The sequence below is a fragment of the Taeniopygia guttata genome, chromosome 7, assembly GCF_048771995.1.
Source record: "Taeniopygia guttata chromosome 7, bTaeGut7.mat, whole genome shotgun sequence".
Lineage (NCBI taxonomy): Eukaryota > Metazoa > Chordata > Aves > Passeriformes > Estrildidae > Taeniopygia > Taeniopygia guttata.
In genome coordinates, this window is record NC_133032.1 from 24,277,238 (window position 1) to 24,299,222 (window position 21,985).

The 21,985-nt window shown below is 41.4% G+C and overlaps 1 protein-coding gene and 1 non-coding gene across 9 annotated transcripts in view; both read left to right on the forward strand.

The window, feature by feature from the left end:
- Positions 1-1,396: 1,396 nt before the first annotated feature.
- STK17B (serine/threonine kinase 17b) lies at positions 1,397-15,651 on the forward strand. 3 transcript variants are annotated; one of them, XM_030277812.4, is made up of 8 exons: positions 1,397-1,529; positions 3,570-3,725; positions 7,329-7,541; positions 9,198-9,342; positions 9,606-9,732; positions 10,611-10,659; positions 12,019-12,198; positions 13,980-15,651. In XM_030277812.4, the coding sequence occupies exons 2-8, from the start codon at positions 3,604-3,606 to the stop codon at positions 14,260-14,262; spliced, it is 1,119 nt and encodes a 372-aa protein (XP_030133672.3). In that variant the 5' UTR covers positions 1,397-1,529; positions 3,570-3,603; the 3' UTR covers positions 14,263-15,651. The 3 variants fall into 3 exon arrangements, with proteins under 3 accessions (XP_030133672.3, XP_030133673.3, XP_030133674.3); XM_030277813.4 differs by having other exon boundaries at positions 1,404-1,529; positions 3,567-3,725; XM_030277814.4 differs by lacking the exon at positions 1,397-1,529 and adding an exon at positions 4,609-4,670 and having other exon boundaries at positions 3,586-3,725.
- An 811-nt stretch (positions 15,652-16,462) lies between these two features.
- The window catches only part of LOC115496005 (uncharacterized), a 51,887-nt gene continuing 46,364 nt past the window's right edge, over positions 16,463-21,985 (forward strand). For 3 of the 6 annotated variants that reach the window (XR_012057033.1, XR_012057032.1, XR_012057030.1), the window contains exon 1: positions 16,463-20,746. This is a non-coding gene — a transcript (uncharacterized protein). The remainder of the gene's footprint in view (positions 20,747-21,985) is intronic. The other 3 variants (XR_012057029.1, XR_012057028.1, XR_012057031.1) reach the window with 2 other exon arrangements.

The following is a 21,985-nucleotide window of genomic DNA, read 5'->3' on the forward strand; positions in this document are numbered from 1 at the left end:
TACTCTGTGGCTCATTTGGTATGTTTGGAATGCTGCCTGCTTTTCATACTGCGCAAAGAGCACTTCTCAACAAAACCTATCCTGTCCACACGTTGTATTTTTATTTGACAGATGTATTTGAAATCATGTTATAATCAAGAAAGGGTATTATCTGGAATCCTGCAGAGATGGTGGAACTCTGGGAGAGAGTAAAGATTTTGGGCTGCTTTTGTCAAAAATATCCACAGCTCAAAGTGCTAAAAAGCCAGATGGAAGTTCAAGCAAGCAGGAGTTACATGTTTTCAGTAGGTATGTCAGGGTGCCAGCTACATGGTGTGATATATTCTAGACTCTTCAAGAATGCTTTCTGCTTTCTTATCTTCATTTATGTTACTTTCATCTTTATGCAAGCCTTGCTGTGACTGCGTGACTTAGGCACTGTAATAAACACAGCAATTACCCATTTCACTGGCAGTGCCATGGCACAAACAGAATTAACCCAGTAACTCTAATGGTGCACTGCTGAAATTAAATACACAGCTCTTAAACTCTTATGCTATGTTACTATTACTGCCTTCATGGCAAATGTATTACAAAACGGATGTTTGCAAATTTCTAACTCGGATTGCTTCAGAGGAAATCAATTTGACAAACAAATTGCAACTATTTTAGAACTCTTTCTAGCTTCAACTTATTTCTGAACCATGCTTTAGGCTACTTTGAGTCCTTGGAAAGAGTCTTTGAAACCACAGGTTAGTCTTTTAACTAATGTTTTTTTGGGTGGGCTTCTCACGAGGGTCTGAAGACCCTGTGTCCACTTGCATGCAGGACTAAGAGACTGTCAAACGTGCGAGCCGTGTCCTCGTACCGAAGTGCTGAAAGCGCTCTGTTCCCGGCAGCCGTGGCTGCTTTCCGGCTCGCTGTTTAACTGCACTGGGCGGCTGCTGTGTTCGCTGAGCCTTCGCGGCCGCGCCACCCGCGCAGCGGCGGCGGGGCCCGCACGGCGCCTCTGTCCCCGCCACGTCCCGCACCAGCGCGGAGCGGGAGCGCTGCAGGCGCGGCTCAGTCCCCGGCTGAGACGCGTCCTGCACCGGGACCTGCCCGCGCACCTGCCCCGCTGCCACGGCCGTTCCCCGCTGCTCCAGCGCTCGGGGATGCAGCGGACGCACGGAGGAACCTTCGCTGAGGGGTTAGGCTGCCGCAGCAGCGGGAGCGGGAAGCCCATCGGTGCCGTGTGGCCCGAAGCGGCCGCCCCGAGCCCCGGTACCCCCGCGGCCCCGGCTCCCTCACGGCCGGGCCCGCAGCGCCGGCGGGCGGCACCTGCTGCGGGGGGCCGCGCGGCCGGCAGGGGGCGCTGCCCGCAAGGAGGGCGCTCCCGCCAATCGCCGGGCCTCTGGGCGCCGGGGCTGGGCGCCGATTGGTTGTTCTGCCGAGTGGGCGGGGCCTGGCGCTCGCGCCGCTGGGCCAGCCGCTCCTCCCGGGTTGCGCCTTTCAAACGCCGAGAGACGGCGAGAGAGTGGGAGCGGCGCTCTGAGGGACGGCGGCCAGCGGTGAGTGTGCCCGGCCGGGGGGAGCGGGAACTGTGCCTGGCCGCGGGGTGAGTGTGCCCGGCCGCGGGGCTGCTGTGCTGTTCTGCAGGCTGGGCGCGGTGGAAGCCCCGCGCTGCCTTCCCCCCCGGTGCCGGTGGGAGCGCGGGGTGTCTGTGAGGGGAGTCGGGGCTGTCCCGCGGGGACCGGGCAGGGTTCGCCCGGCCGCTGCCGCCCTCCGTGCTCCTTCGCTGCCAAACATCTTCCTGGCCCGGGCCAGGGACTCGACGTCCTTAGAAAAGGCTAAAGGAGCTGACTTTTTTCCTGGTTAAACTTCCCTAGTTTAGTGGGAAACCTTTTTCCCCCCCGTAGCTAGTTGAATCTCATTCTCCTGAGTAGATTACGTGTTTCTTTGTGGGTTTCTGCCTTCTATGGGTATGTGTTCTTCTCTGTTCTTGATGATACTGAGCTAAAAAATGGAGATGTGGTGTCTTACCAGAGGAACAACGTCAAGGCAACGTGAGGCAGAACTTCTTAGTAATTGCTCTATACGAATGATCGTGTAAAATGAAAGCTTACGTAATAAGCGCGATAATGATAATAAATTTGATAATGGTAAGCTCTCGGTCAGGCCAGTTATCGAGCACAAATGGTTTTCTACTGAAGTACAGCAGGAAGAAGATACAGTTTAGGAGTTAAAGTTATCGAGTCAGCACAGCCCTAAGGAGAGTCATGTAAAATTTCAGACATCAGAATCGTCCTCTTAAATGGTAAACTGCCATATAATGGGGGAGAAGGAATGCTTGCTTGTTACAGTGAGCAAAGACTTGTGTATTAGATTGTATTGTGACCTTCACATAATTTCTTAAAGAAGCTGTTTCCTGCATATCAGATGATACTTTGAAGATATTTTTAAACTGTAGTTTGGGTCTTTTTCCTGCTAAATGATGTACAATGATTTGCATCTAAAATAGTTCTGATATGAATATCCATGTTCCATCCCACATGGGAATGTGAAAAACGCTGGATGGGCACTGGGTTACATGTGGATCAGAACTAGTTCCATTGCTCCCCCAGAAGTGTGTGACAGTGCATTTCTCTCATTTAAGCTGCAAGTGTATTTTTGTGAGTTTGCTAACTGTCTCTGAATTGCAATTTGCCTTATTTTTTTTCTTTCACTAATGAGGGTAAACCTGCTCTTTAACTTAAAGAAGCCATCAATTACTACTTCTGGTATCCTTCAGTAACCTTTTTCTGCTTTGCTTTTGCATTTCACCTGAAGAGATGCTTCAGGCCTATAAACGTGAATACCAAACCCCAGTATTTTTATTGGGTTTGGTTTTGTTGGGGTTTTTTTTCAGTGGGTGGGTGCATCTTCATAATGTGCTGTTCTACTGGTTTATTAAGGTAATTTAATCAGGATTACTACATCATTTGATTCTAAATGATCTGAACTTGCAAAGAGGATGTTGTCCATTCATGCTTCTCTCTCATAATTAACTCGGCCTTAAAAAGGAAACTTGGAGGAGCTATGAGTGAGTCTAATAACAAATGTGAATATTCCCACTGGGAAAAGAGCCCCACTTTGTCCTGTTGTTACCTATTCCTGCTGTGTTGCAGTTAACAAACAGGAAGGAGTTTTGGTAAATTCCCCCAGGAACAAATATCTGTTAAAAAGTGTAAACTTAAAGGAAGTGTGGAATTTACCCAGAATACAGAGAAGAGTTTCAGAATGATTAACAAAAGGTACATGTCATTAATAGTTAAGTAGCTATTAGCATTTTTATTAGATCTAAAGCTTATCCCTAGTATCTTATGGATATACTCCAGAGAGGGAAAGAAACCTCCACTTATCTTGAGTGTTTACATTATTAAATTATCATGCCTTGATTAGTATTCCTTTCAGGTTTTATTTTTACAGTGATTAAATGTGTTGTTTTCAGGATGCTATTGAACAAAGTTCTGGCTATTCTACTTTTATAGCCCTAAACTCAAAATATTTGTGTACTTTGCTTTGCTGTAGCTATGGAGTTTCCAAAACTCTTAATTGTTTTGCTTCAGCAGGTGGCTGGTATAAGAGAGAGGCCTGCTCCTGACAATGTCGAGGAGAAAGCTGGAGAATAAAAGCCTTTCTGGCTTGTTGGCCACGTCTCTGCACACACCAATCAAGACAGAAAACTTCTACAATTTTTATATGCTTGAATCAAAAGAGTTAGGAAGGTAAGATTATTCCTATTTATTTTATTTGAGCAAGAGGAATTTCTGCTGCAAGAAAATTCTCTGTACAATGAAGCAAACCTTTATGGTAGTAGGTGGAGAATAAAGTATGTCCCTCTCTTTCTCTGCCCCCTTCTTTGCATCACAGTGGGTTCTTTAGGGACACTGAGGCATAAGCTGCCAGGCTATTCCATGCCAGAGAGATCTGGAGGGTTTTCATAGGCATGTAGATTTGGGATTATCTTCCTTTCCCTGCCACACAGATTCCAGGGGCATGGCCTAAACAAGAGATGACATAGGGTGATCCTGTAAGAAAAAGAATGAGGATTTTGAGTTGGTTATTCCAGGTGTTTGGGTGAGTTTTCTGAAATCCAGAAAACAAAGACCTTTTCTGTCCCCTTCCCAGCCTCAAGTAGTTAGACTGAGCTTTAAACAAGTTGCTGTTTCAGAGCAGTTTGGCAGCCTGCTTCACTTGCTCTTGTTTGCAACAGTAAAATAGGAAATATAACAACAAAGCACCCAAACCCTTGGCATTTATGACAGTTTCAGACATACAAGTGAATGTGTGTTTTGAAATCACTGGGTTAATTCGTACCTGGAAAAGACTCAGCAAACATGATGCTGTGATGTGTGTCCAAGCTCCCTGAGCAGGAGGGTGCTGGGTCAGTCTCAGCTGTGCCTTGCTGTGCTGCATAAGGATCCTTTGCACCTGCAGCTCCTTCTGTCAGCAGAGATGCTTTTCTGAATGTGGTTTGGGAACTCTTCAGCCTTCATTGTTCTCTTGGGTTTTTTTTCTATTATTCTAGCATGTGCTTTGTATCTGGTACACTCTTATAGAAGTGCACATTGCAGCCCATAACTTTCTTCTTTTCTTAACTTTTGTCAGCTCTGCTTTTGAATTCTAAGCTCTACAGAAGCAGTTTATATGCAGCACCCTCTAGAACTCAGGTATTGTTCCAACGCTGGATTTTCAGACTCTACATGCTTGTGAGATGGTATCTAAAGCAAACAAAAGTGTAGATTTTATGTGAATTCCAGAACAGAGTTTTTTAATTTTTTCTGTGCATGCAAAACCAGGCATAACAAAGTAAGTGCCAAAATGCAAAGAAAATGGAAGCAGGACTCTGTTTCACAAATGTTTTTGTGATTTCTTCTGGCCTAACTACATGTGTATTTTTTTCATGTTTTTAAGTGTATAAATGCTTTTTAAGTGATCCATCTTTTCTTGTAATATTTCTAAAGTATTCAATATGCTTTAATTTTCACTTGCAATTTTCTTTTTCCTGTTGAGATTATGTAGTAAATAGTTCTCTTGTTCTCTGCTTAAGCTTCCCAAGCCCCATTTCTTCCTCCCACACCCTTATCTGTTGGGTCCTTTGGTATTTAAGACACTGACTCACAAAGCTGGCAGGTTGGGTTCTGTTTAGTGGGTTAAGTAGTTCTGTCCCTGGTGTGTGCATGGCTTGGCTTCTTTTGAAGGAGTTAAATTTCTGTGGTTTCTGGGCTGAGATATGAAAACATCCTGAAATCAGATTTTCTTGTAGAGCTTCTTGTGAAGGGGGATGGTTGCGCAGGCGAGGAGTGGGAACTGCTTCGCTTGCGTCAGTGCAGCGCTTCCGAGCTGATTTTTTTTTTGTGTTTCTGGAGCAATTTTTGTGTTTCTGGAGCAGCTCTAAACTACTTTTTTGTCTTATTTTTTTGCCTTAATTGGCACACTACTTATAAACAAGTGGAAATTGTTACATCTCAAATCTGGAGGTATCACTGCCCCTTCAGAGTTGTTGAACCCACAGCAAGCAGAGGGAAGATGTGCCAAAATTACTGGGGAAGATCGTGCTGTTCTCATGAAACTGAACTGGTTCCCTTTATTAATTTTAGAGACACTTTGGTGGCTGGCAGGGTTGATGTGATGCTAAAAAGAGAATGTGAGCTGGACACGGGAGTGTTTTCAACTCGTGTATATTATAAAATTGAGCTCAGTAACTTGAAGTGCTCTGCAGTAATAAGCTGAGTTAACAATTGGGAAAGAACGCGGCCCTTTTGGACTTACAAATAGTTGCCAAGGTGAAGGGTGTGCATGTATCAGACTAAATAACTTTCACATTTAAAGTTTAGTGCCTTCAAAAAAGGGTAGAGAAAATCTACAGCTAATTGATGTTGAAATAAATTATGACAGAAGGCCTGTTTTGTTAAATTTAAGTTATAGCAGTATGAGTCAAAATAATCTCTTTTAGGCACATTTGTGCAGTTATTTGCAAATGAAAATTGATTTTTTGCATGAGATGCTCATCCCTGTTTTAAATACTGAAGTATAGATGTTTTTTTAAAAGATACTTTTTTTTTTAAAGGAATGTTCCTTTTAAGCACTGGGATTTTTGCACCAGAAAAAGAGGCAAAGCCTGCAAGGCAATGTGATATTTTCTACTAGAGAAGCTAATTTAGTTTAAAGAACACAGCTCAGATAGCTCATTCTGAGCTGTTTCATTACGTTTGTCCTTAGTATGCTGTGGTAACAAAAACTACAGGTGGAAAGGTTCATTTTGAAGAGATAAATGTAGGTTGTGCAGTTTGTACATAGCTTGATACTGTTTTAGGAACTTTACTCACAGTTTATTGCAGTCTTTCAAGTTGTATTTTTGTAAATAAGGTTTCTTTAAATAAATATATTCTTTGTAAATAAGGTTTCTCTTTACAATTTGAAAACACTTTGCATATATGCAACCAGGCATTTCTGGGAATGCAATATTAATAACTTTTTTTTTTTCAGGAGTTTATAACTTGGCTTAAAAAACTGCATTTTTTCCCTCCTAATTGTTTCAAAGATCAGCTTGGTGTTTTAACTACAGCATGTGGTTTTCGTCTAAAAACATTTCTTTGGCAAAATATGTTTGTTTCCATACCTAAACAGTTGGCTAGGAAATAAAGCAACACACTTTGTCTAACTAATTGAGGAAGAGAATGCTAAGTGGTGGGTGCTTTTCTATTCAGATGTTTTAAAACATTTTGCAGATACCTGGGATTTTTGTAGCACTACTACATGGTTTGTGGAAGGAAATTCTCCTTATGACCAAATTTTTTTTTCACCCCTGCCCCACCCATGCATTTAAATGTGCTTTATTTTTCCTGTTCGTTCTCTGCATTTCATAGGGGTCTGCTTTGTTTATTATTGTTCTGTAGGTGTTGTAATGAGGTTGAGTGGTTTTTAATATCTTGCTAACCTGAACAAAGCTCTGGGCAGACTTCTAAGACCTCATGGCCAGCCTTGCTTTAAGCAGGAGGTTTTTAGGGACCTCCTGAAGTCCTCTCCAACTGAATCTGTGAGCTGACAGTGAGAATGTCCCTGTAACCTGATATTCTGATTTAATGTTTAGCTAGGCTGTATAAAGGGAATTTTCCTGGGTCTCACCAGAGCTTCATCTAGCTTAGTCTCCCTCTACAGTGCCTGCAAGTGAACGTTCAGGAAACAGTGTAAGAGCAAGCCAAGCATGGAATTTCCCAATACATTTTTTTGTTTGTTTTCAATTATTTGCTGTATCTTCTTATTTCTAATGTTAATTATGCACTTTTGATTTCCTGCATCTCAGTGTTTTCCGTTTTATTTCATAGAGGAAGATGTGCTGTAGTTAGGAAATGTGTAGCTAAATCCACGGGCCAAGAGTTTGCAGCTAAATTTTTAAAGAAAAGAAGAAGAGGTCAAGACTGCAGAGCAGAGATTGTGCATGAAATTGCTGTCCTTGAATTAATGAAATCCAATCCTCGCATAGTTAATCTGCATGAAGTCTATGAAACAGCAAATGAAATCATCTTAGTGTTGGAATAGTAAGTATGCCTTTATCACATGATCCATGTTTGTGCGGAAAAAATCTTTCAATATCTTATTTTTTGCATGAGTTGCCTGAATGCCCGGAAGAATTGCAGCAGCACCCTGTATACATGATGCTAATCTTTTATTGTCATATACTTCATATTTTTCTGTTAAGGATATTTCAGGCAGGCTGACTGGAAATAATGTTCTTGGAATACCATAGAAGGTCCTGAGTGCTTTGATGCAACTCAAATCACAGAAAAAAAAGTCACTGATTCCAAGTACACAGATTTCAAAGAGGTTAAGCACATCCATGCCTGTGAACTTCAAGTTAGCACTTGACATTTTTTGGTAACTGGAGACTTAGAGTTACTTTGTTTTGAGCTCCTAAATTTAGTGGTTTTGTTGTTTTAAAATTGACTTTTGGAACAGTTTCCTAAAAAAATCCCATATTTTAAAATGTCCCCAGTGCTTCTTATTAGCTCTGAAAAATAAGTTTGATTTAGGAATTGAATTTGCATTATCTATCATATTTGTTGTATGTGTAAATTTTTGTGTGGATTGCAAGGAACAAAAATCCAGCCTGTGAAATTAATTCTTTCTAAGATTTAAGTTTCATGTACAAAGTATTTGAAGTACTGTTAGGGGTGGTCTCTGTACACATTCTTTGGAAAATTTGAAGGAATTTAGCTAGATTCTATCTTAAAAAGCTTTTTGCTTTTTTTTTTTTTTTTCCTGGAACTAAATGACCCTTAACATATAATTTATTCTAAGGCTTTTTTTGCAATCCTTTCCTGCAGAGCTTTCAGCTCTTTACTCATGTGGGTGCCCACTCATCCAGACCATAATGTAACTTGAGTACAGCAATACTGTGGGAGCCAGTGCTGAAAACCTTGTGAGAGTTGAAATTCATGGCATCCTCTGCCCTTTCCCTCATGTCCATATTGCCATAAAGGCACCTAGGGGAGAGGCATTACTGACACCTCATGTAACCTCAGCAGGTTTGTGGCTGTGATCATTCATTTTGTTCATTATCTGACTTTTTACTAGACTCTCATTTTAGAGAGTTTAGTAAACTTAGCAATGAAGTTTAGACTCAGTGATCTGTAGTTTTGAGGAAAACCTTCATCCTTGAGAGAGAGACTTGAGGCACTCAGAGCAGGCTGAGTAAGGATCTCAAACCCAGCTTGAAAGGAGACAGCTGACACTGCAGCCAAGTATAGGAATAACTCATAAACCACAGGAACACAGATATTTCCATGCTGCTTTACACTGCTCTGAATTATTTATGAACTGGTCTCATGGAAGACATTTTAAATTTGACTTGAAAAGAAAGGCTTCTTTGATTAGGGACTGATGATAGAATTCGACTTCTGGAAGGCATCTCCCCAGTTGCTTGAGGGGACCAGAGCATTATGAGGTTACCAGTCAAAGTGCTTTTTGCTGTCTCAACTGCTGTTTCAGGCTATAAGGAAAAAGCGCCATCACATTTTCTTCCCCTGTTCTAAGTGTTTATATTACGTGCTTTAGTGTAAATGTGTAAAAAGAAAAATATTCCCAGCCTCTCTGATATTACAGATGTCTGTTATATCGTGCTATTGAAAACATTTTTCCTTGCTAAAGTTTCAAAATTTAAACTTAATACATAGATGTGCTTCAATGTGTTTCAGTGCTGCTGGAGGAGAAATATTTGACTTGTGTGTCCCAGATCTGGATGACAGAATTGGTGAAAGGGATATTGTAAGGCTTATAAGGCAGATACTTGAAGGACTTTGCTGCTTGCATGAGAACAATATTGTTCATCTTGATTTAAAGGTGAGGCTGCAGCAGGCTTTCTTTTAGCACTTTATCTTCAATTTACTACGTTCATCAAAGTCATTTGTTAAATACATTAAAAAGATGAGAAAAATGAGAGTTAATAATATTAAAATGAGATTAAAAGGATAGAGATGAAATATTTTAAAATAACGTTTAGCAGTAACTATTTCATAGTAGAAGCTCAAGTGCCATTTAGTACATCGGGCTTTTTTTTTCAGATTGTATTTTATTAATTAGAAATGCATTTTTTTCTATTCTAGCCTCAAAATATTTTGCTGAGTAGCATCAATCCTCTTGGTGATGTAAAAATTGTAGATTTTGGGATGTCCCGGAAGCTTGAGAATTCCAATGAGCTGCGGCAGATCATGGGAACCACAGAGTATCTCGGTATGGAAGGGCTGCTTCACAACATCTCATGTGGGCTTTCCAGCAAACAGGAACACTTCATGTAGCACACTGAGCAACTTACAAGCTGATAAAGAATGTCATAGGACAAGGCAACATGTTCTGAGCTGCTCTTCTTTAAGAGTGGTCAACAAATATTTGCACCAAAAAATCCCGAATTATATCAATAAGTGCAGCTCTCAATTTCATACTGTAGTATTTGTGTGTTATGGGCTGTTAAATTGTTCTGATTAGAATTAAAATACAACATTAGCATGCACAAAGAAATATTCTTTGAATTAATGTAACATCTTTAATGTTATTCAATATGATGATTTAATGAGATTAAAATAGTCCTTTGAAAGGGAAAGATTGCTGTTAGCACTTGGCCCTCTCTGAGGGACAAGTTTCCTTCATGATTTGCCAACACTCAGTGTTAAGAGCACTTCATTCTGCAGTGAATAACTTGTTACCTAACCTATGCTAACATCCACTGATCCTAAAATTGTGTTGATCATCTCGTGTTGCAGCTTTAACATGCTGAAGGCTCTGTACATTCCCCTTAAAAAGCTGTATAATTCACAAACTCTTAGGATAAAAATGTATGGGCATGCATCTGACTCAAACACATCTTGAAACTTGGATAAACTTCAGGCCATGTAATGCCACTTTGGTGTGAACCAAGTAAACATCTGTGTCTAGGCAAATAGAAGTAACTTTTTGCCACCTTGTGGCTTGGAAATAATAAACCTAATTATTGAAACTACATGTTGAGTCTCATAATAATGGTTGGCAAAAGAATGCTAGAAATGTAGTTTATGATTCAAGGCCATTTGAATAAGATATTTGTTAAAGTGTTTTTCTTCTCCCCATCTCTTTAGCTCCAGAAATCTTGAACTATGATCCTATTACTACAGCTACAGACATGTGGTAGGCTTGATCTTCATTTTACTGAGGTTTGGTGGGGCTCTTTAACAATGTGAGGGCTTGATGCAGTTTGATCTGGCTTCCAAGAATCCCTTTCTGTGGATGGGCTGGCTGAAAGAGGGAGGGAGGGATGGGAGGGGATGAAGCCCTCAGGGTATAAGTCGGAGCTTACAGGAATTTATGGGTCTGTTGCACACTTAGGGGGAATGCAGGTGGCTTCTGAGCCTGTGAAGGAAAGGTGTTGTTCTGAGGGATTAATAACAGTGGCTAGATAATATCCTTGAGGTATTACTTACTCCTGGGAGACATGCTTCAGGTATTGGCTACTCTAGGACGCTTCCTTCCCCACTTTTACATTGTTAAAGAATTTTTCATACCAATTATAAGAAGGATGTAAACTTCCTACTTCTTATTTTTAGAGAAGTATCTACAGAATGAATCATAAAAAATGACAAGTACCTTGAACTGACCAACAACTTCTTGTGGTGTTCTAATTTTATGTGCTATGTTAAAGACTAGCTTTGAAATGTTTCCTTTAAAACAAAAAAATCTTCACCATCTTTATTAATATTCACTGTTAAAAGTTGCTAGTTGCTCCTTTGAAATCCTCAATTCATAATAGTAACTAAATCTGTTCATGAATGTTTTTAAATCACATATTATTTTCCTGTTTTTGTGGGAACACATAAAACCCCTATTGTTGCTGTGCTCACAATGACAAACCCAGCAGCTGCATGTTTCCACACTGTAATGAGTACTAAATTCTGATCTATCAGATCACAAAAATGTTTTTATTATGCATCAAGAAACCATCTTAATATTTACAATCGATTGAATGCTCTTTGGTACTTTTGTTCATGTTCTTGGGAGAAACATCTCAGCTAGAAGAGATTGTAACACAACTCAGATGTCAAATATACAGAGAGGTTGATTAAGTCTTTCCTCTGTTATCCATAATTGCCATGAAAGATGGGTTTTATTTGCATGCACATTAGAAAGTTTGTCTTTTTTGCAGCTCTATCATCCAGAATTACCACATGTCCCAAGAGTGGGCTGTGTAAAAGTGGTATTTCCTTTTCCTAACAATCTCAGTAGGAAGTAAAAGGTCTATTGAAACGAAACAGTTTTCAAAAATCCCTTAATTGAGATATATACACACGTATCTTTCCTTGTGTGTATGTGCAGTCATGTCTGAATTATATAAAATTGAGGTGTAACATGTTGGCTGTAATTCTGAGAGTGGGATATGCCAGAAAGTTTGATCTGCAGCACAGTAAATATGCAGGGTATATTGTTCAGGTTCTCTAGTAGGTTTATACATTTTGTTCTCTAGTAGGCTTATATATTGGGTTCTTATCTCAGGAACATCGGTGTCATCTCATACATGCTGCTGACACAAGAATCTCCATTTGTGGGAGCTGATGTTCAAGAAACTTATCTTAATATATCTCAAGTTAATGTGGATTATTCAGAAGAAACATTTTCATCAGTTTCACAGTCTGCAAAAGACTTCATTCAAAAACTTCTCATAAAAAATCCAGAGTAAGTAGCAAACTCCTCCAGGCAAAAATCCTAAATTTTTGCACCTAGAAAAAGTGAATGTTAATTTATGTGCTTAATGTCGCTGATAAGATCAGTTGGATATTTCACAATATGTTATTTTCAACTGGATATTTAAAAGTGCAGGGTTATGCTTTTCCATAATGTGTGTGAAGAATCTTGGACTCAATGTCTGGCTAAAATTTTCAGATATTATTTTTATTATTTTTACAGATAATGTTATTATTAGTGAGGCTTGTTCTTTGAGTTTTTTTTTGGCTTGAGTTTCTTTATATTTTCATTCAGATGACAGATTTTTTATCAGATTTTATTAACATATACTCTAGAAAGGTCACCTTTTTTCCTATTGTAGTTTGGAAAGGCAATGCAATCTCTTTGCAGTGCTTTCTTGTTTCCTGATTCACCTTTATCTTTTTACTTAAATACCTCTTTTGGTATATTTTTATTATTGGCAGTGTTTTGCCTTGTTCAGTGTTCTAAAAATGCTTTCAATCCAAAATGAAAACTTGTTTGTGAGGCACACTCCCTTAAGTCTGCATTCTTTGGGAGTTCAGACTCCAATCAAGGCCTTGCAAAGAAGCTGAACTTTGAGAAGTGAGCTGGTCAGGTATAATTACGGTCACCTGTGGTGAGGCAGTAATCCTTGTCATCTTCAGAGAGCCTCCAGCCCTCCAGGAGTGATGCTGCTTGGCTGAGAGAGGCTCCTGGGTAGGAGGAGATTCCTGCAAAGTGGCTGCTCTGAGGCAATAAGGACTCCATGTAAAGTCATGTTGAAAGAGCCCTTCCTATCTTAGCGTCTCACATATACAGTTTGTCAGGATCTGAAATGATTGACAAAACCCCAGTATCATGAGGGAATCTTGTCCTTCATGTTTGTGGAGCACCTAGAAAAAAGGAATCGGTGATTAAGAACCTGCTTTGATAACTCTTATTGTGGACCTGTGGGATATTTGACATTCTTTCACAATTGCTTCTCATTTTTCTCCTGGGCATCTTCAAGAGTCTATATTGTATACTCAATAAGCTGCTTTTTTTTAAATTCCCATTCCAATTCTTGATTACTATACCTCCTTGAATTTTAAGAGGAAGAGTCTGTTCTCAGAGAGTCAACTCTGTAAAGTTACACTTTTCTGACTGAAAAATATTGCTGTGTTCTGGTGGAGTTAGGGACAAGTAGTGGGTTGTTTTGCCTTGGAGCCAGTTTTCTGGCAAGTTCTGTGGAAGTTAACAAGGCAGAACACAATTAAAACTTGCAATAGCACTGTATTAGGTTATCCACAGGAGCAATTTTCTAAGTTGGGTTTGTTTGGTAGGATCTACATTTTGAAAGAGTTTATGCCAGATGAATTGCAAGAGTAAAACACTAGAACATGTCACGGTTAATGACATCCTGTTAACTTGGCTATCCTTGAAAGTTTTAATGACTGAATATTCATGAGCCTCACTGCTGATGGTCTGTATAAAACATAGTACTTTAAAAGTAAAAGCAAGTGCCCATTTATGTGTACCATGTTGAAAACATTTCCAGGGACTAAGTTCTTTGTTCTGATGAAAACTTACCAGCTTTAGGGTAAACCATCAACTAAATTTAGATGCATGTAGCCAGTACTTAACAGTGTTTTGTAGCAGCTGAGGCAGGGGTGAAAACACACCAATATTGACTCTTCAGTGTAAATTTTGCTTCGGATTTTTAGCATCAGAGCTATTTTGGTGTTTCAGTATTGGTGGAATTAACTCAAGCACTTTCCCTTCTCGCTCTGCAGGGACAGGCCCACTGCATTGGACTGTCTGTCCCATTCGTGGCTGCAGCAAGGGGAGCTGCCGCTCCTGTACAGCCCCGAAGAAACTTGCTGCTCCTCTCAGCTGCCAGGACACACGGCCAAGTGCTCAGAAGAGCGGAGTGTGAAATCCAGCTGCAACGGGAGCTGCAGCCACAAGGAGGACAAGGAGAACATCCCCGAGGACAGCAGCACGCTCTCCAAACGCTTCCGCTTCGACGACTCATTGCAGTATCCCCAAGACTTCATGACAGACTTCGTGTGCTGATGTAGAACACAGATTTCTCATGAAATGAAAGCATAATCTGTTCCAGTGGTGAAAGAAAGATTCTGGCTTGCCAATTCATGCAGCATTGGCATACTGGAAATGCACTTTGATTCTTTTATGCTGGTGCCTCCTTTTCTGTCCATTGCTGGCAGTGGATTTAACTCCTAAGGAATTGGAGATGTTACACCAATAAAATGAATTATTTTTTTTAAGAAGATATAATTAAATATTTTTGCACTTTTCAAGTTCTAGTCAAAAGATGATGCTAGAATGAACAAACTGAAACCTGCAAATGAGTATAAGCATAGCCTTTGCCAAACGGGTTGAACACATGCATGCTTTTAGGACTACCTTTAATAAGAAATTGGGAAGGAAAGCAGAGAAATGAATCTTGCTGGTTTACTGGAGTTGCTTGCTGCCATTCTCAGCACTTTGAATAGAGGCTAAATTTGATGTTTTGGGACTATGGTACATCTGTTGGGGCCATTTGGGAACCTGTTTTACCTCTAGGGCCACTAGTAGTTCTGCTTTATGATTCTGGTCTACTTGGGCATTCTCATGCATATTCTGTGTGGTTATGCTGTGTTGGATCTCTGCAACACTTGGCATAGAAAATGGGTAGATTGTCAGTCCTTGTGCTTGTGGTCCTTGGCTTCTTACCATAAATTACATTTGAAGATGAGGCTCCTATGCTGATGTGACTATTTGAACTTGGTGGTTTGCTTTTATTAAACCTCTGAAATAGTATAATATACCTTATTGATTTTTCCTTATCTTAAAAAAAACCCAAAATAACCCCCCCTAAAAAACCCCACACAAACACCAAAACACAAAGCCTCTAGTTAAAAGAGTAAGCTGAGTAAACTGAAAATAACCATTTTTGCCAGTGAAACAGCAATTAACAGCTTTTCTCTGTGCCCCTCTAAAGCAGAAGCGTATCTTGCTGTCAATTAGTGTTGCCCATAATTATTCAGCTTCATGCCTGCTCTGAGAAATGGACTGCAGTGTGTTAGTATTTCAAGACAAACTACCTAATAATTGTTTTAAGCCTTTAAAATTGGTTTGGTTAGTGGTATTTTTTAAAGTTCTGTGCCTTCCACTCTCACTTGGTTCTGGTTCTGAGGTAATAATCCCTGTGTCAAGTTTTGTCTTAAAGCAAATTCCAGTTGTGCCTTAACAGCCTGAAAGTAATACTCAAAAAATAAGCCCCTTAATCATAACAGAGCTTGTGAGCCTTTTTCGGCAGTGAATTTTTATTAAAACTCTTAGAGATATTTTGAAAGTAAATACCAGTTTAAAATATTTCAAGATTTTCCACTCCTCAAAGCTTAAATTTAATTGTCTTTTAATTGGATTTGTTTCCTGCAATAAAATACCACAATCTGATAATCTTTTTCAAGTGTGCCTGTGGATTTGTCAGTAGTTGGGCAGATTGGCATTTTGGAATATGATTGAGAGGTGAACCTGATGAGTGATAAAAGGTTGTGTTTTATCTTTCTTCACGCAAGGAAAGAGCAGTTTTTTCCCAAACAGATTCCAATGTGAGGTGTCACCAAAATGCATGAGGGGATTCAGGACTGTTGTCTTGGATTGGGGGGATGCTCACGTTGACAAGTGGAAAGCAGACTGAGGTGTAAAGGCATGGAAAACTTTTCAGCTTGTGTTTGTTAGAAGAAGAAGTTCTCCAAGATTTAATTTCATGTGAAATAAAGTAACAGGTTTGTTCAGCAGAGACAAAGCTCTGATATCTGAGTGTGAGTGAACCACACCAGGTCTCCTTTGCGTATTAATTCTCATGGAGCTTTTTCCAGTGGTACTGATTGTACATGTAATTACAGAATTCCTTTGCAGGAGGCAGCTGTTGGATTGTGCTCAGGTACTTTACACCCTTACTTTTCAAAGTCCTTGGCATTTCCCAGTTGGTGTCTTACCTGACCTTTTGATTTTTTTTTTTTCTCTCCATGGACTCCAGTTAGAACTGGCTAAGTTAAAACCACAAATTCTTCAATACATATGTAGAAGATAAAGTTCACTTAAGGTAAAGAAGAAAATGCCAAAAAGCTGTGTAGATAAAGGTAAAAAAAAATGGTTTAAAAATTCTTATAATTTAAAATTCTGCCAAAATATTCTAGACTTGAAATTACAACTATTTTTTTAGCATCTGGAAAATAAAGCTGATAGCATATGCCAGCACCTTACTACTGTAGAGCTAACTTATCTTTAAATAATCGAAAATTGGTTTTATCTAAAGAATTTAAGTTTTGAAGACTTTATTTGTATTTTATATATACTTAAAAGATACCTTAAATCAGACTTTGTTTGGATAGTGCATTTGATTTATTTTAAAATATTGTTATGCAGATTAATTCCAGTTGAATGTAAATACATGTATTGTAGGCAACTGTTACTCTGTTTTGCTTCCTGCCATATTACTGGGACTTTCCAAGTGTGGATGGATACTGAGTAACATTTTCAGATGGCTGAAGTTGTACTTCTATGCAGTTCCTGACCTTTTTCTATTAAAAAAAAAAAAAACAAAACCAAAAACCTGCCATGTTTTCAAAATTTCCATGTTTTTGTTTATTCACAGAATCAGAGGCTGGTTGAGGTTGGAGGGACCTCTGCAAGTCATGCTGCCTGCTCCAGCCATCCCATCTAGGCCTTGCTGGCCAGAACAATGTCCAGATGGCTTTGGATCTCCAAGGAAGGACACTGTCTCCTTGGGCCACCTGCTGCAGTTCTGTCGGGCTTACAGTAAAAGTATGTTCTTGTGCTCAGACGGAAGCTCACGTGTTCCCGTGTGTGCCACTCCCCCTTGTCCTGTCACTGGGCATCCCTGACAAGAGCCTGAATCCATCTTCTTTGCACCTCCACTTCAGATGATGGTATGTGTTGATAAGAGTCTCCCTGGGCTTTCTTCTGGCTAAACAATCCCTGTTGCCTCATCCTTTCCTTGTAAGAGTGGTGCTGCAGTCCCTGAATCCCTTTGGTTGGATTCCCAGCTATGTCTGTGTGAGTAAAGGGAAGGATTGCCTCTGTCACCCTGCTGGTGCAGCCTGTGTCATCAGCCTGGTCTGGGGCACACTGCTGGCTCCTATGCAACTCCAGGAGCCCAGGGCCTTCTTTGCAAAGGGTTTTTTTCAGCTGAATTGCTCCAGGATGTGTCAGTTTGTGGAACTCTTCCTCCACAGCCCATTTCTCCAGCCTACAGCGGTCCCTATGGATGGCAGCAGGACCTGCAGGTGTATCAGCCACTCCCAGTTTGTGTCACCTGCGGCCTTGCTGAGGGCATGCTCTGCCCATCATCATTAACCAGGATCTTCTGGGAGAGTGTCAGAGGTCTTGGCAGGCAGTCCCTGCTGCTCTCCCTTCAGCTCCTGGCAGTCATTTCACTGCAGAGGGTTGCTCAAGTCTGACTTCCCTTGCTGAATCCATGCTGACTACTACCAGTGAATCATGACCCTAGCAGCTCAGTTCCTGGAACTGTTTTCCATGTGTCTGGGGTTTATGTAGAAAATGTTGGTGTTCCTATTTATAATAATTTAGTTATCTGGCTGTACTTAATGAAGTGATACTTTTTATGTTAAATTCTACTGCCCTTTCTGAATGGCTGTGTAAGACAAATGCAATCTTTGTTATACATATTAACTTTGTAGGGCACTAATGGGACATTTGTTTCATTTTCGAGTAGATGGCTGAAATGGAAAACAACAAACCCCAAAACAAGTGTGCTTTACAAAGGGAATTGCACTCAAAAGAGGGGGGTTAACTCCTGGTGGCCCGGGTAGTGTGTTTCTTCCAAAGGCACATTTCATTGACAAAGCTTTCCCGTTGTTTGAAATGTACAAATGGGCTTTTTTTCTAGTGAAAGAAACAGTGTGTCCATGTGGTTGCAGCATTAAATTCAGAAATTATCCGAATATTTACATTTCTCACAGTGAGAGTCCTTATCAGGAATGATGTGTATTTTTTTTAACACATCAAGAAAACAAACCATTCTGTTTAATGGTGGTTTAAGAAAACTTCAAATTTCTGCCTTTTCAAAAAAACCTAGGGGAGAAACATCTTTGAGAAATGCATCACAGTGGCTTTAAACTGAGAGTAGAGTTAGGTTAGGTTAGCTAGGTAATGGGAAGAAATTCTTGACAGTGAGGGTTGTGAGGCACTGGAACAGGTTGCTCAAAAAAGCTGTGGATTCCCCATCTGTAGAAGCATTCAAGGCCAGGCTGGACGGGGCTCTGAGCAATCTGATCTCTAGTGGAAGGTGTCCCTGCCCCTGGCAGAGGGTTGGAACTGGATGATCTGTAAGGTCCCTCCCAACCCAAGCCATTATATGGTAATAACTGACCCTCTTCTTACCAGGACAGCTGTGCTTGTGCTCTTGCCAAGTGAGGCAAGTTGAGTTTGAAGAAATACTTTGTAAAATTGGGGCAGAACACGAGTGTGCTATTACTCTGGTTCTCTCAGAAACTACTCATCCTGAGCATTGAGAACCTGGCAGTTGACAGGCTTGCAAATACTGCTTGGTCCACTCAGCACTGCAGAAATGAGCAAGATACAGAATGAATCAGAGTGTAGAAAGTCTTACCAAATTTAATGATAAAATTACAAGGCTGAATTGCCAAGTCGTCTACCAGTGAGTAATGTGCTATGAGAGTATAAGAAAACTTTTTAATAATTAAAAACAGGTACAGGAATGATCACATAAAAGTTCTTATCTGGTATCCCACGTAATGAGTAAACAGCAAGGTAGGTATTATTCTTGTTGTTAGAAGAAAATTCTGATAATGAAAATTATTGTAGTATTTCATTATCAGATTTTTATAAGGGTTTTCTTTATAATGTTTCTCATATTAGTAATCTGTTTCTTCCTTCCTCTAAAGAGTACAAGTAGGTATGCTGTTTCCAGTTTCTTATCAGACAAAAAACCCCAAAAGGTCACGTGCTAGCAAAAGGCCTCCCCTGCCCAGCAGTGGATGGCAGTGTGTGCTGAATGTGCCACTGCTTGTTGTAGGTGTAGTTCTGATAGCTGAAATAGCAGGGAGCTCCCTTTGCTGGTTTCCAGCTGCACTGGTCCATATCATAGCCAGTACAGACCAGAGCTTCATTGAATCTCCCTATGCTAGGTTGAGTATGAGGGTATTTCTCATTTCAAAATCAAAACCAGGCTTTGGTGCTGGCTTGGATTTAGAAAATGCACTGGGAATTCCAGGTGATGTTGAGCCTTCTGCAGCTGGACAAAGCAGAAATAACCTAGTGGTTCTTTGCCTGTGGTATTTTAATAAAGGGGCTTTTATGTTTAAAACTTGCTATCTAGACTCGTAATGCTCTGGGTGCAGTTGACAAGATTGGTTACAGGCCTGAATTGGAGCTCATTTATAGGCATTTTTCAGCAGGTTAACACTGTAAAAATTAGTGCTACCTTTTATATATTGCTGTGAAAACATACAGAAACCTCATCTAAAATTTTCAAAGTATTAAACATGGCAAAATCAGTTTCAAACCTGGCCACAGCAGTGTTAGAAGTCATACCAACTGTGCCAGTAGTTGATTTAAATTGGTCAAATCATCGGATGCAGTGGAGGAAACACCCACTGACTACCAATGAAACTGAATAGATTTTTATGTTTCCCTGTATTCTATAATTTTCCAGGAGTGTAGGGGTAGGATGTTTAAATCTCAAGTCATTGTGCACAAGATGGGCTGATGCATGATGAGGTACCTGGAAAACCTTTGGTTGCTGTTGCGGGTTAGCCACCCAAGCCCATTCTATCTCGGTAGCAATCATTTTGCAACCACAGCTGAGTTTTTTGCATGTTTAGCTGACGCACCTGCCCTTGCTTTGCCTGGAGACGAGCACCTGCGCTCATTTATTGATACACGGGGGTTATTTATAAAGGTGAGGAGGACACCTCCTCGGCAGCCGCGAATGGCACATGCTGCTCAAAGCCGTATTCACCGTTCTTGATTGAAACTGGCAGGCACAGCGGGGGCTGACGCTTTTTCTGCTGGCAGACAGTCGCGGAGCAGTACCGGCACAGCTGAGCTCCGGCCCGGCACAGCCGCAGAAAAGTTTCATGTGGAAGTTTAATTCCCCTCAGCTGCGCTTAATTCCGTTCCCTCAGGTGTGAGGTGTTCTCGGCGAGGCACGGCAAGGCAGCGCCTGCCGGGCTCCCGGTGCCGGGCGGGCTCCGCGGCCGGGACTGGGCTCCCGCAGGTGTGCAGGGCTGGGATGAGGCGGCGGGGCCCTGGGAGCAGCGGTGCCGAGCGGGACTGGGCTGCCGCAGGTTTGCAGCGGCGGTGCCCGGGAGCGGCGGTGCCCGGGAGCGGCGGTGCCCGGGAGCGGCGGTGCCCGGGAGCGGCGGTGCCGAGCTGCCGTGTCCCGCTGCAGAGCGGCCGAGCGCGGCGCCTCAGGGCGGCGGCTGAGGCGCTCGCACAGCGCCCGGCGGCACCGCGCTGCGCAGCGAGCTTTCTGAGCTGAAAGGTGGGCCTTAAAACTTTAAAGTCCTCCGCTTTTTTAAAAATCTAACTCCGCTTTTATGCGTTAACTTTCTGCCTGCCGGGTTTTACCGCTGCCAGCTCAGCCCTCGCTCGGTGCGGCGGGGCCTGGCAGAGGCCGCAGGGCCCGGTCCCGCTGAAGCGCAGGGATCCAGCAATCAAACCGCGCTCTGTGCTGCGAGCTCTGCAAAACAGGGCTTTGCAAGCAGCACGGTCCTCCTTAAAGCTGCCCAGATCTCCTTTAATTGGCTTAGCAGTGTGAATTTAAACAGATGCTTTTGGTTTGGACTGCTGCTCCTGTAATGTTTCCAGAGAAACTCCTACGGGCACCCCTTTAGAAACCACAGAAATTAATTTACGTACCAAGTCTTCAGCTTGGTGCAAAGTACAAAATATTATGTCATTGTATTGGTTTCTGCTGGACTAGAGTTCATTTTCCTCTCAGTAGCTGGCACAGTGCTGTGTTTTGGACTCAGTATGACAATTACATTGATAACACACTGATGTTTTGTTGTTGCTAGGTAGTGCTTACCCAAATCAAGGCTGCTCGAGCTTTATATTTCAATTTCACTATTATGACATGGGTTGCAAAGAGCACGTTCCAAGTTCAGAGTCACCTGATTGATTCAGGTGATTTTACCCACGTCATCTGTAAAGCTGCTGATAAACCCGAGTCCATCAGGTCACCATGGGGTTATGGGGCTGCAGCATTTGGTGAGTGAAGACTGTCTTGAGGCAACTGCGTGTTTTGGGAGAAAATAATGAGGTGCAGGGATGTACTTACAGCCTACAGAGCAAATGGTGCCAGATTCTGCTTGGTGCTTTGCTGCAGGAGCAGCAGCTCCCTCAGTTGGCAGCGGGGGGAATTCCGACCAAGCATAGGGATGGCATTCTTTGCAGTGAATGATAAACAGGGGAGAAGTTTGCCTGCGGAGGCAGTGGCCTTGGAGAGCTTCAAATCTCTGCTGGACAAGGGTCGGTGCAATCTCTTCCAAAAACTTTTTTTGTAATTTTAAAAATTCAGAAATGCAAGACCTTCCAGTCAGTTTGTGAGAACAATAAAGGGACATCAGGGTAGGTAAAAGTAAACTATGAATTTAAACAAAAATAATTACATAACTGGTGGATGGAATAATGATTTATTTACCTCAGCCAATGATGCAATTCTACCATTTGAACCTGTCATCAACCTTTAAGCTATGATAGCCATTAAAACAAAGTGCTG

Excerpts from the sequence above, each read along its gene's own strand:
- STK17B (XM_030277812.4), top strand. The coding sequence starts at position 3,604 with ATGTCGAGGAGAAAGCTGGAGAATAAAAGCCTTTCTGGCTTGTTGGCC. Across the intron at positions 9,343-9,605 it reads TTGTTCATCTTGATTTAAAG|CCTCAAAATATTTTGCTGAG; the intron begins GTGAGGCTGCAG and ends TTTCTATTCTAG. Across the intron at positions 12,199-13,979 it reads CTTCTCATAAAAAATCCAGA|GGACAGGCCCACTGCATTGG; the intron begins GTAAGTAGCAAA and ends CTCGCTCTGCAG.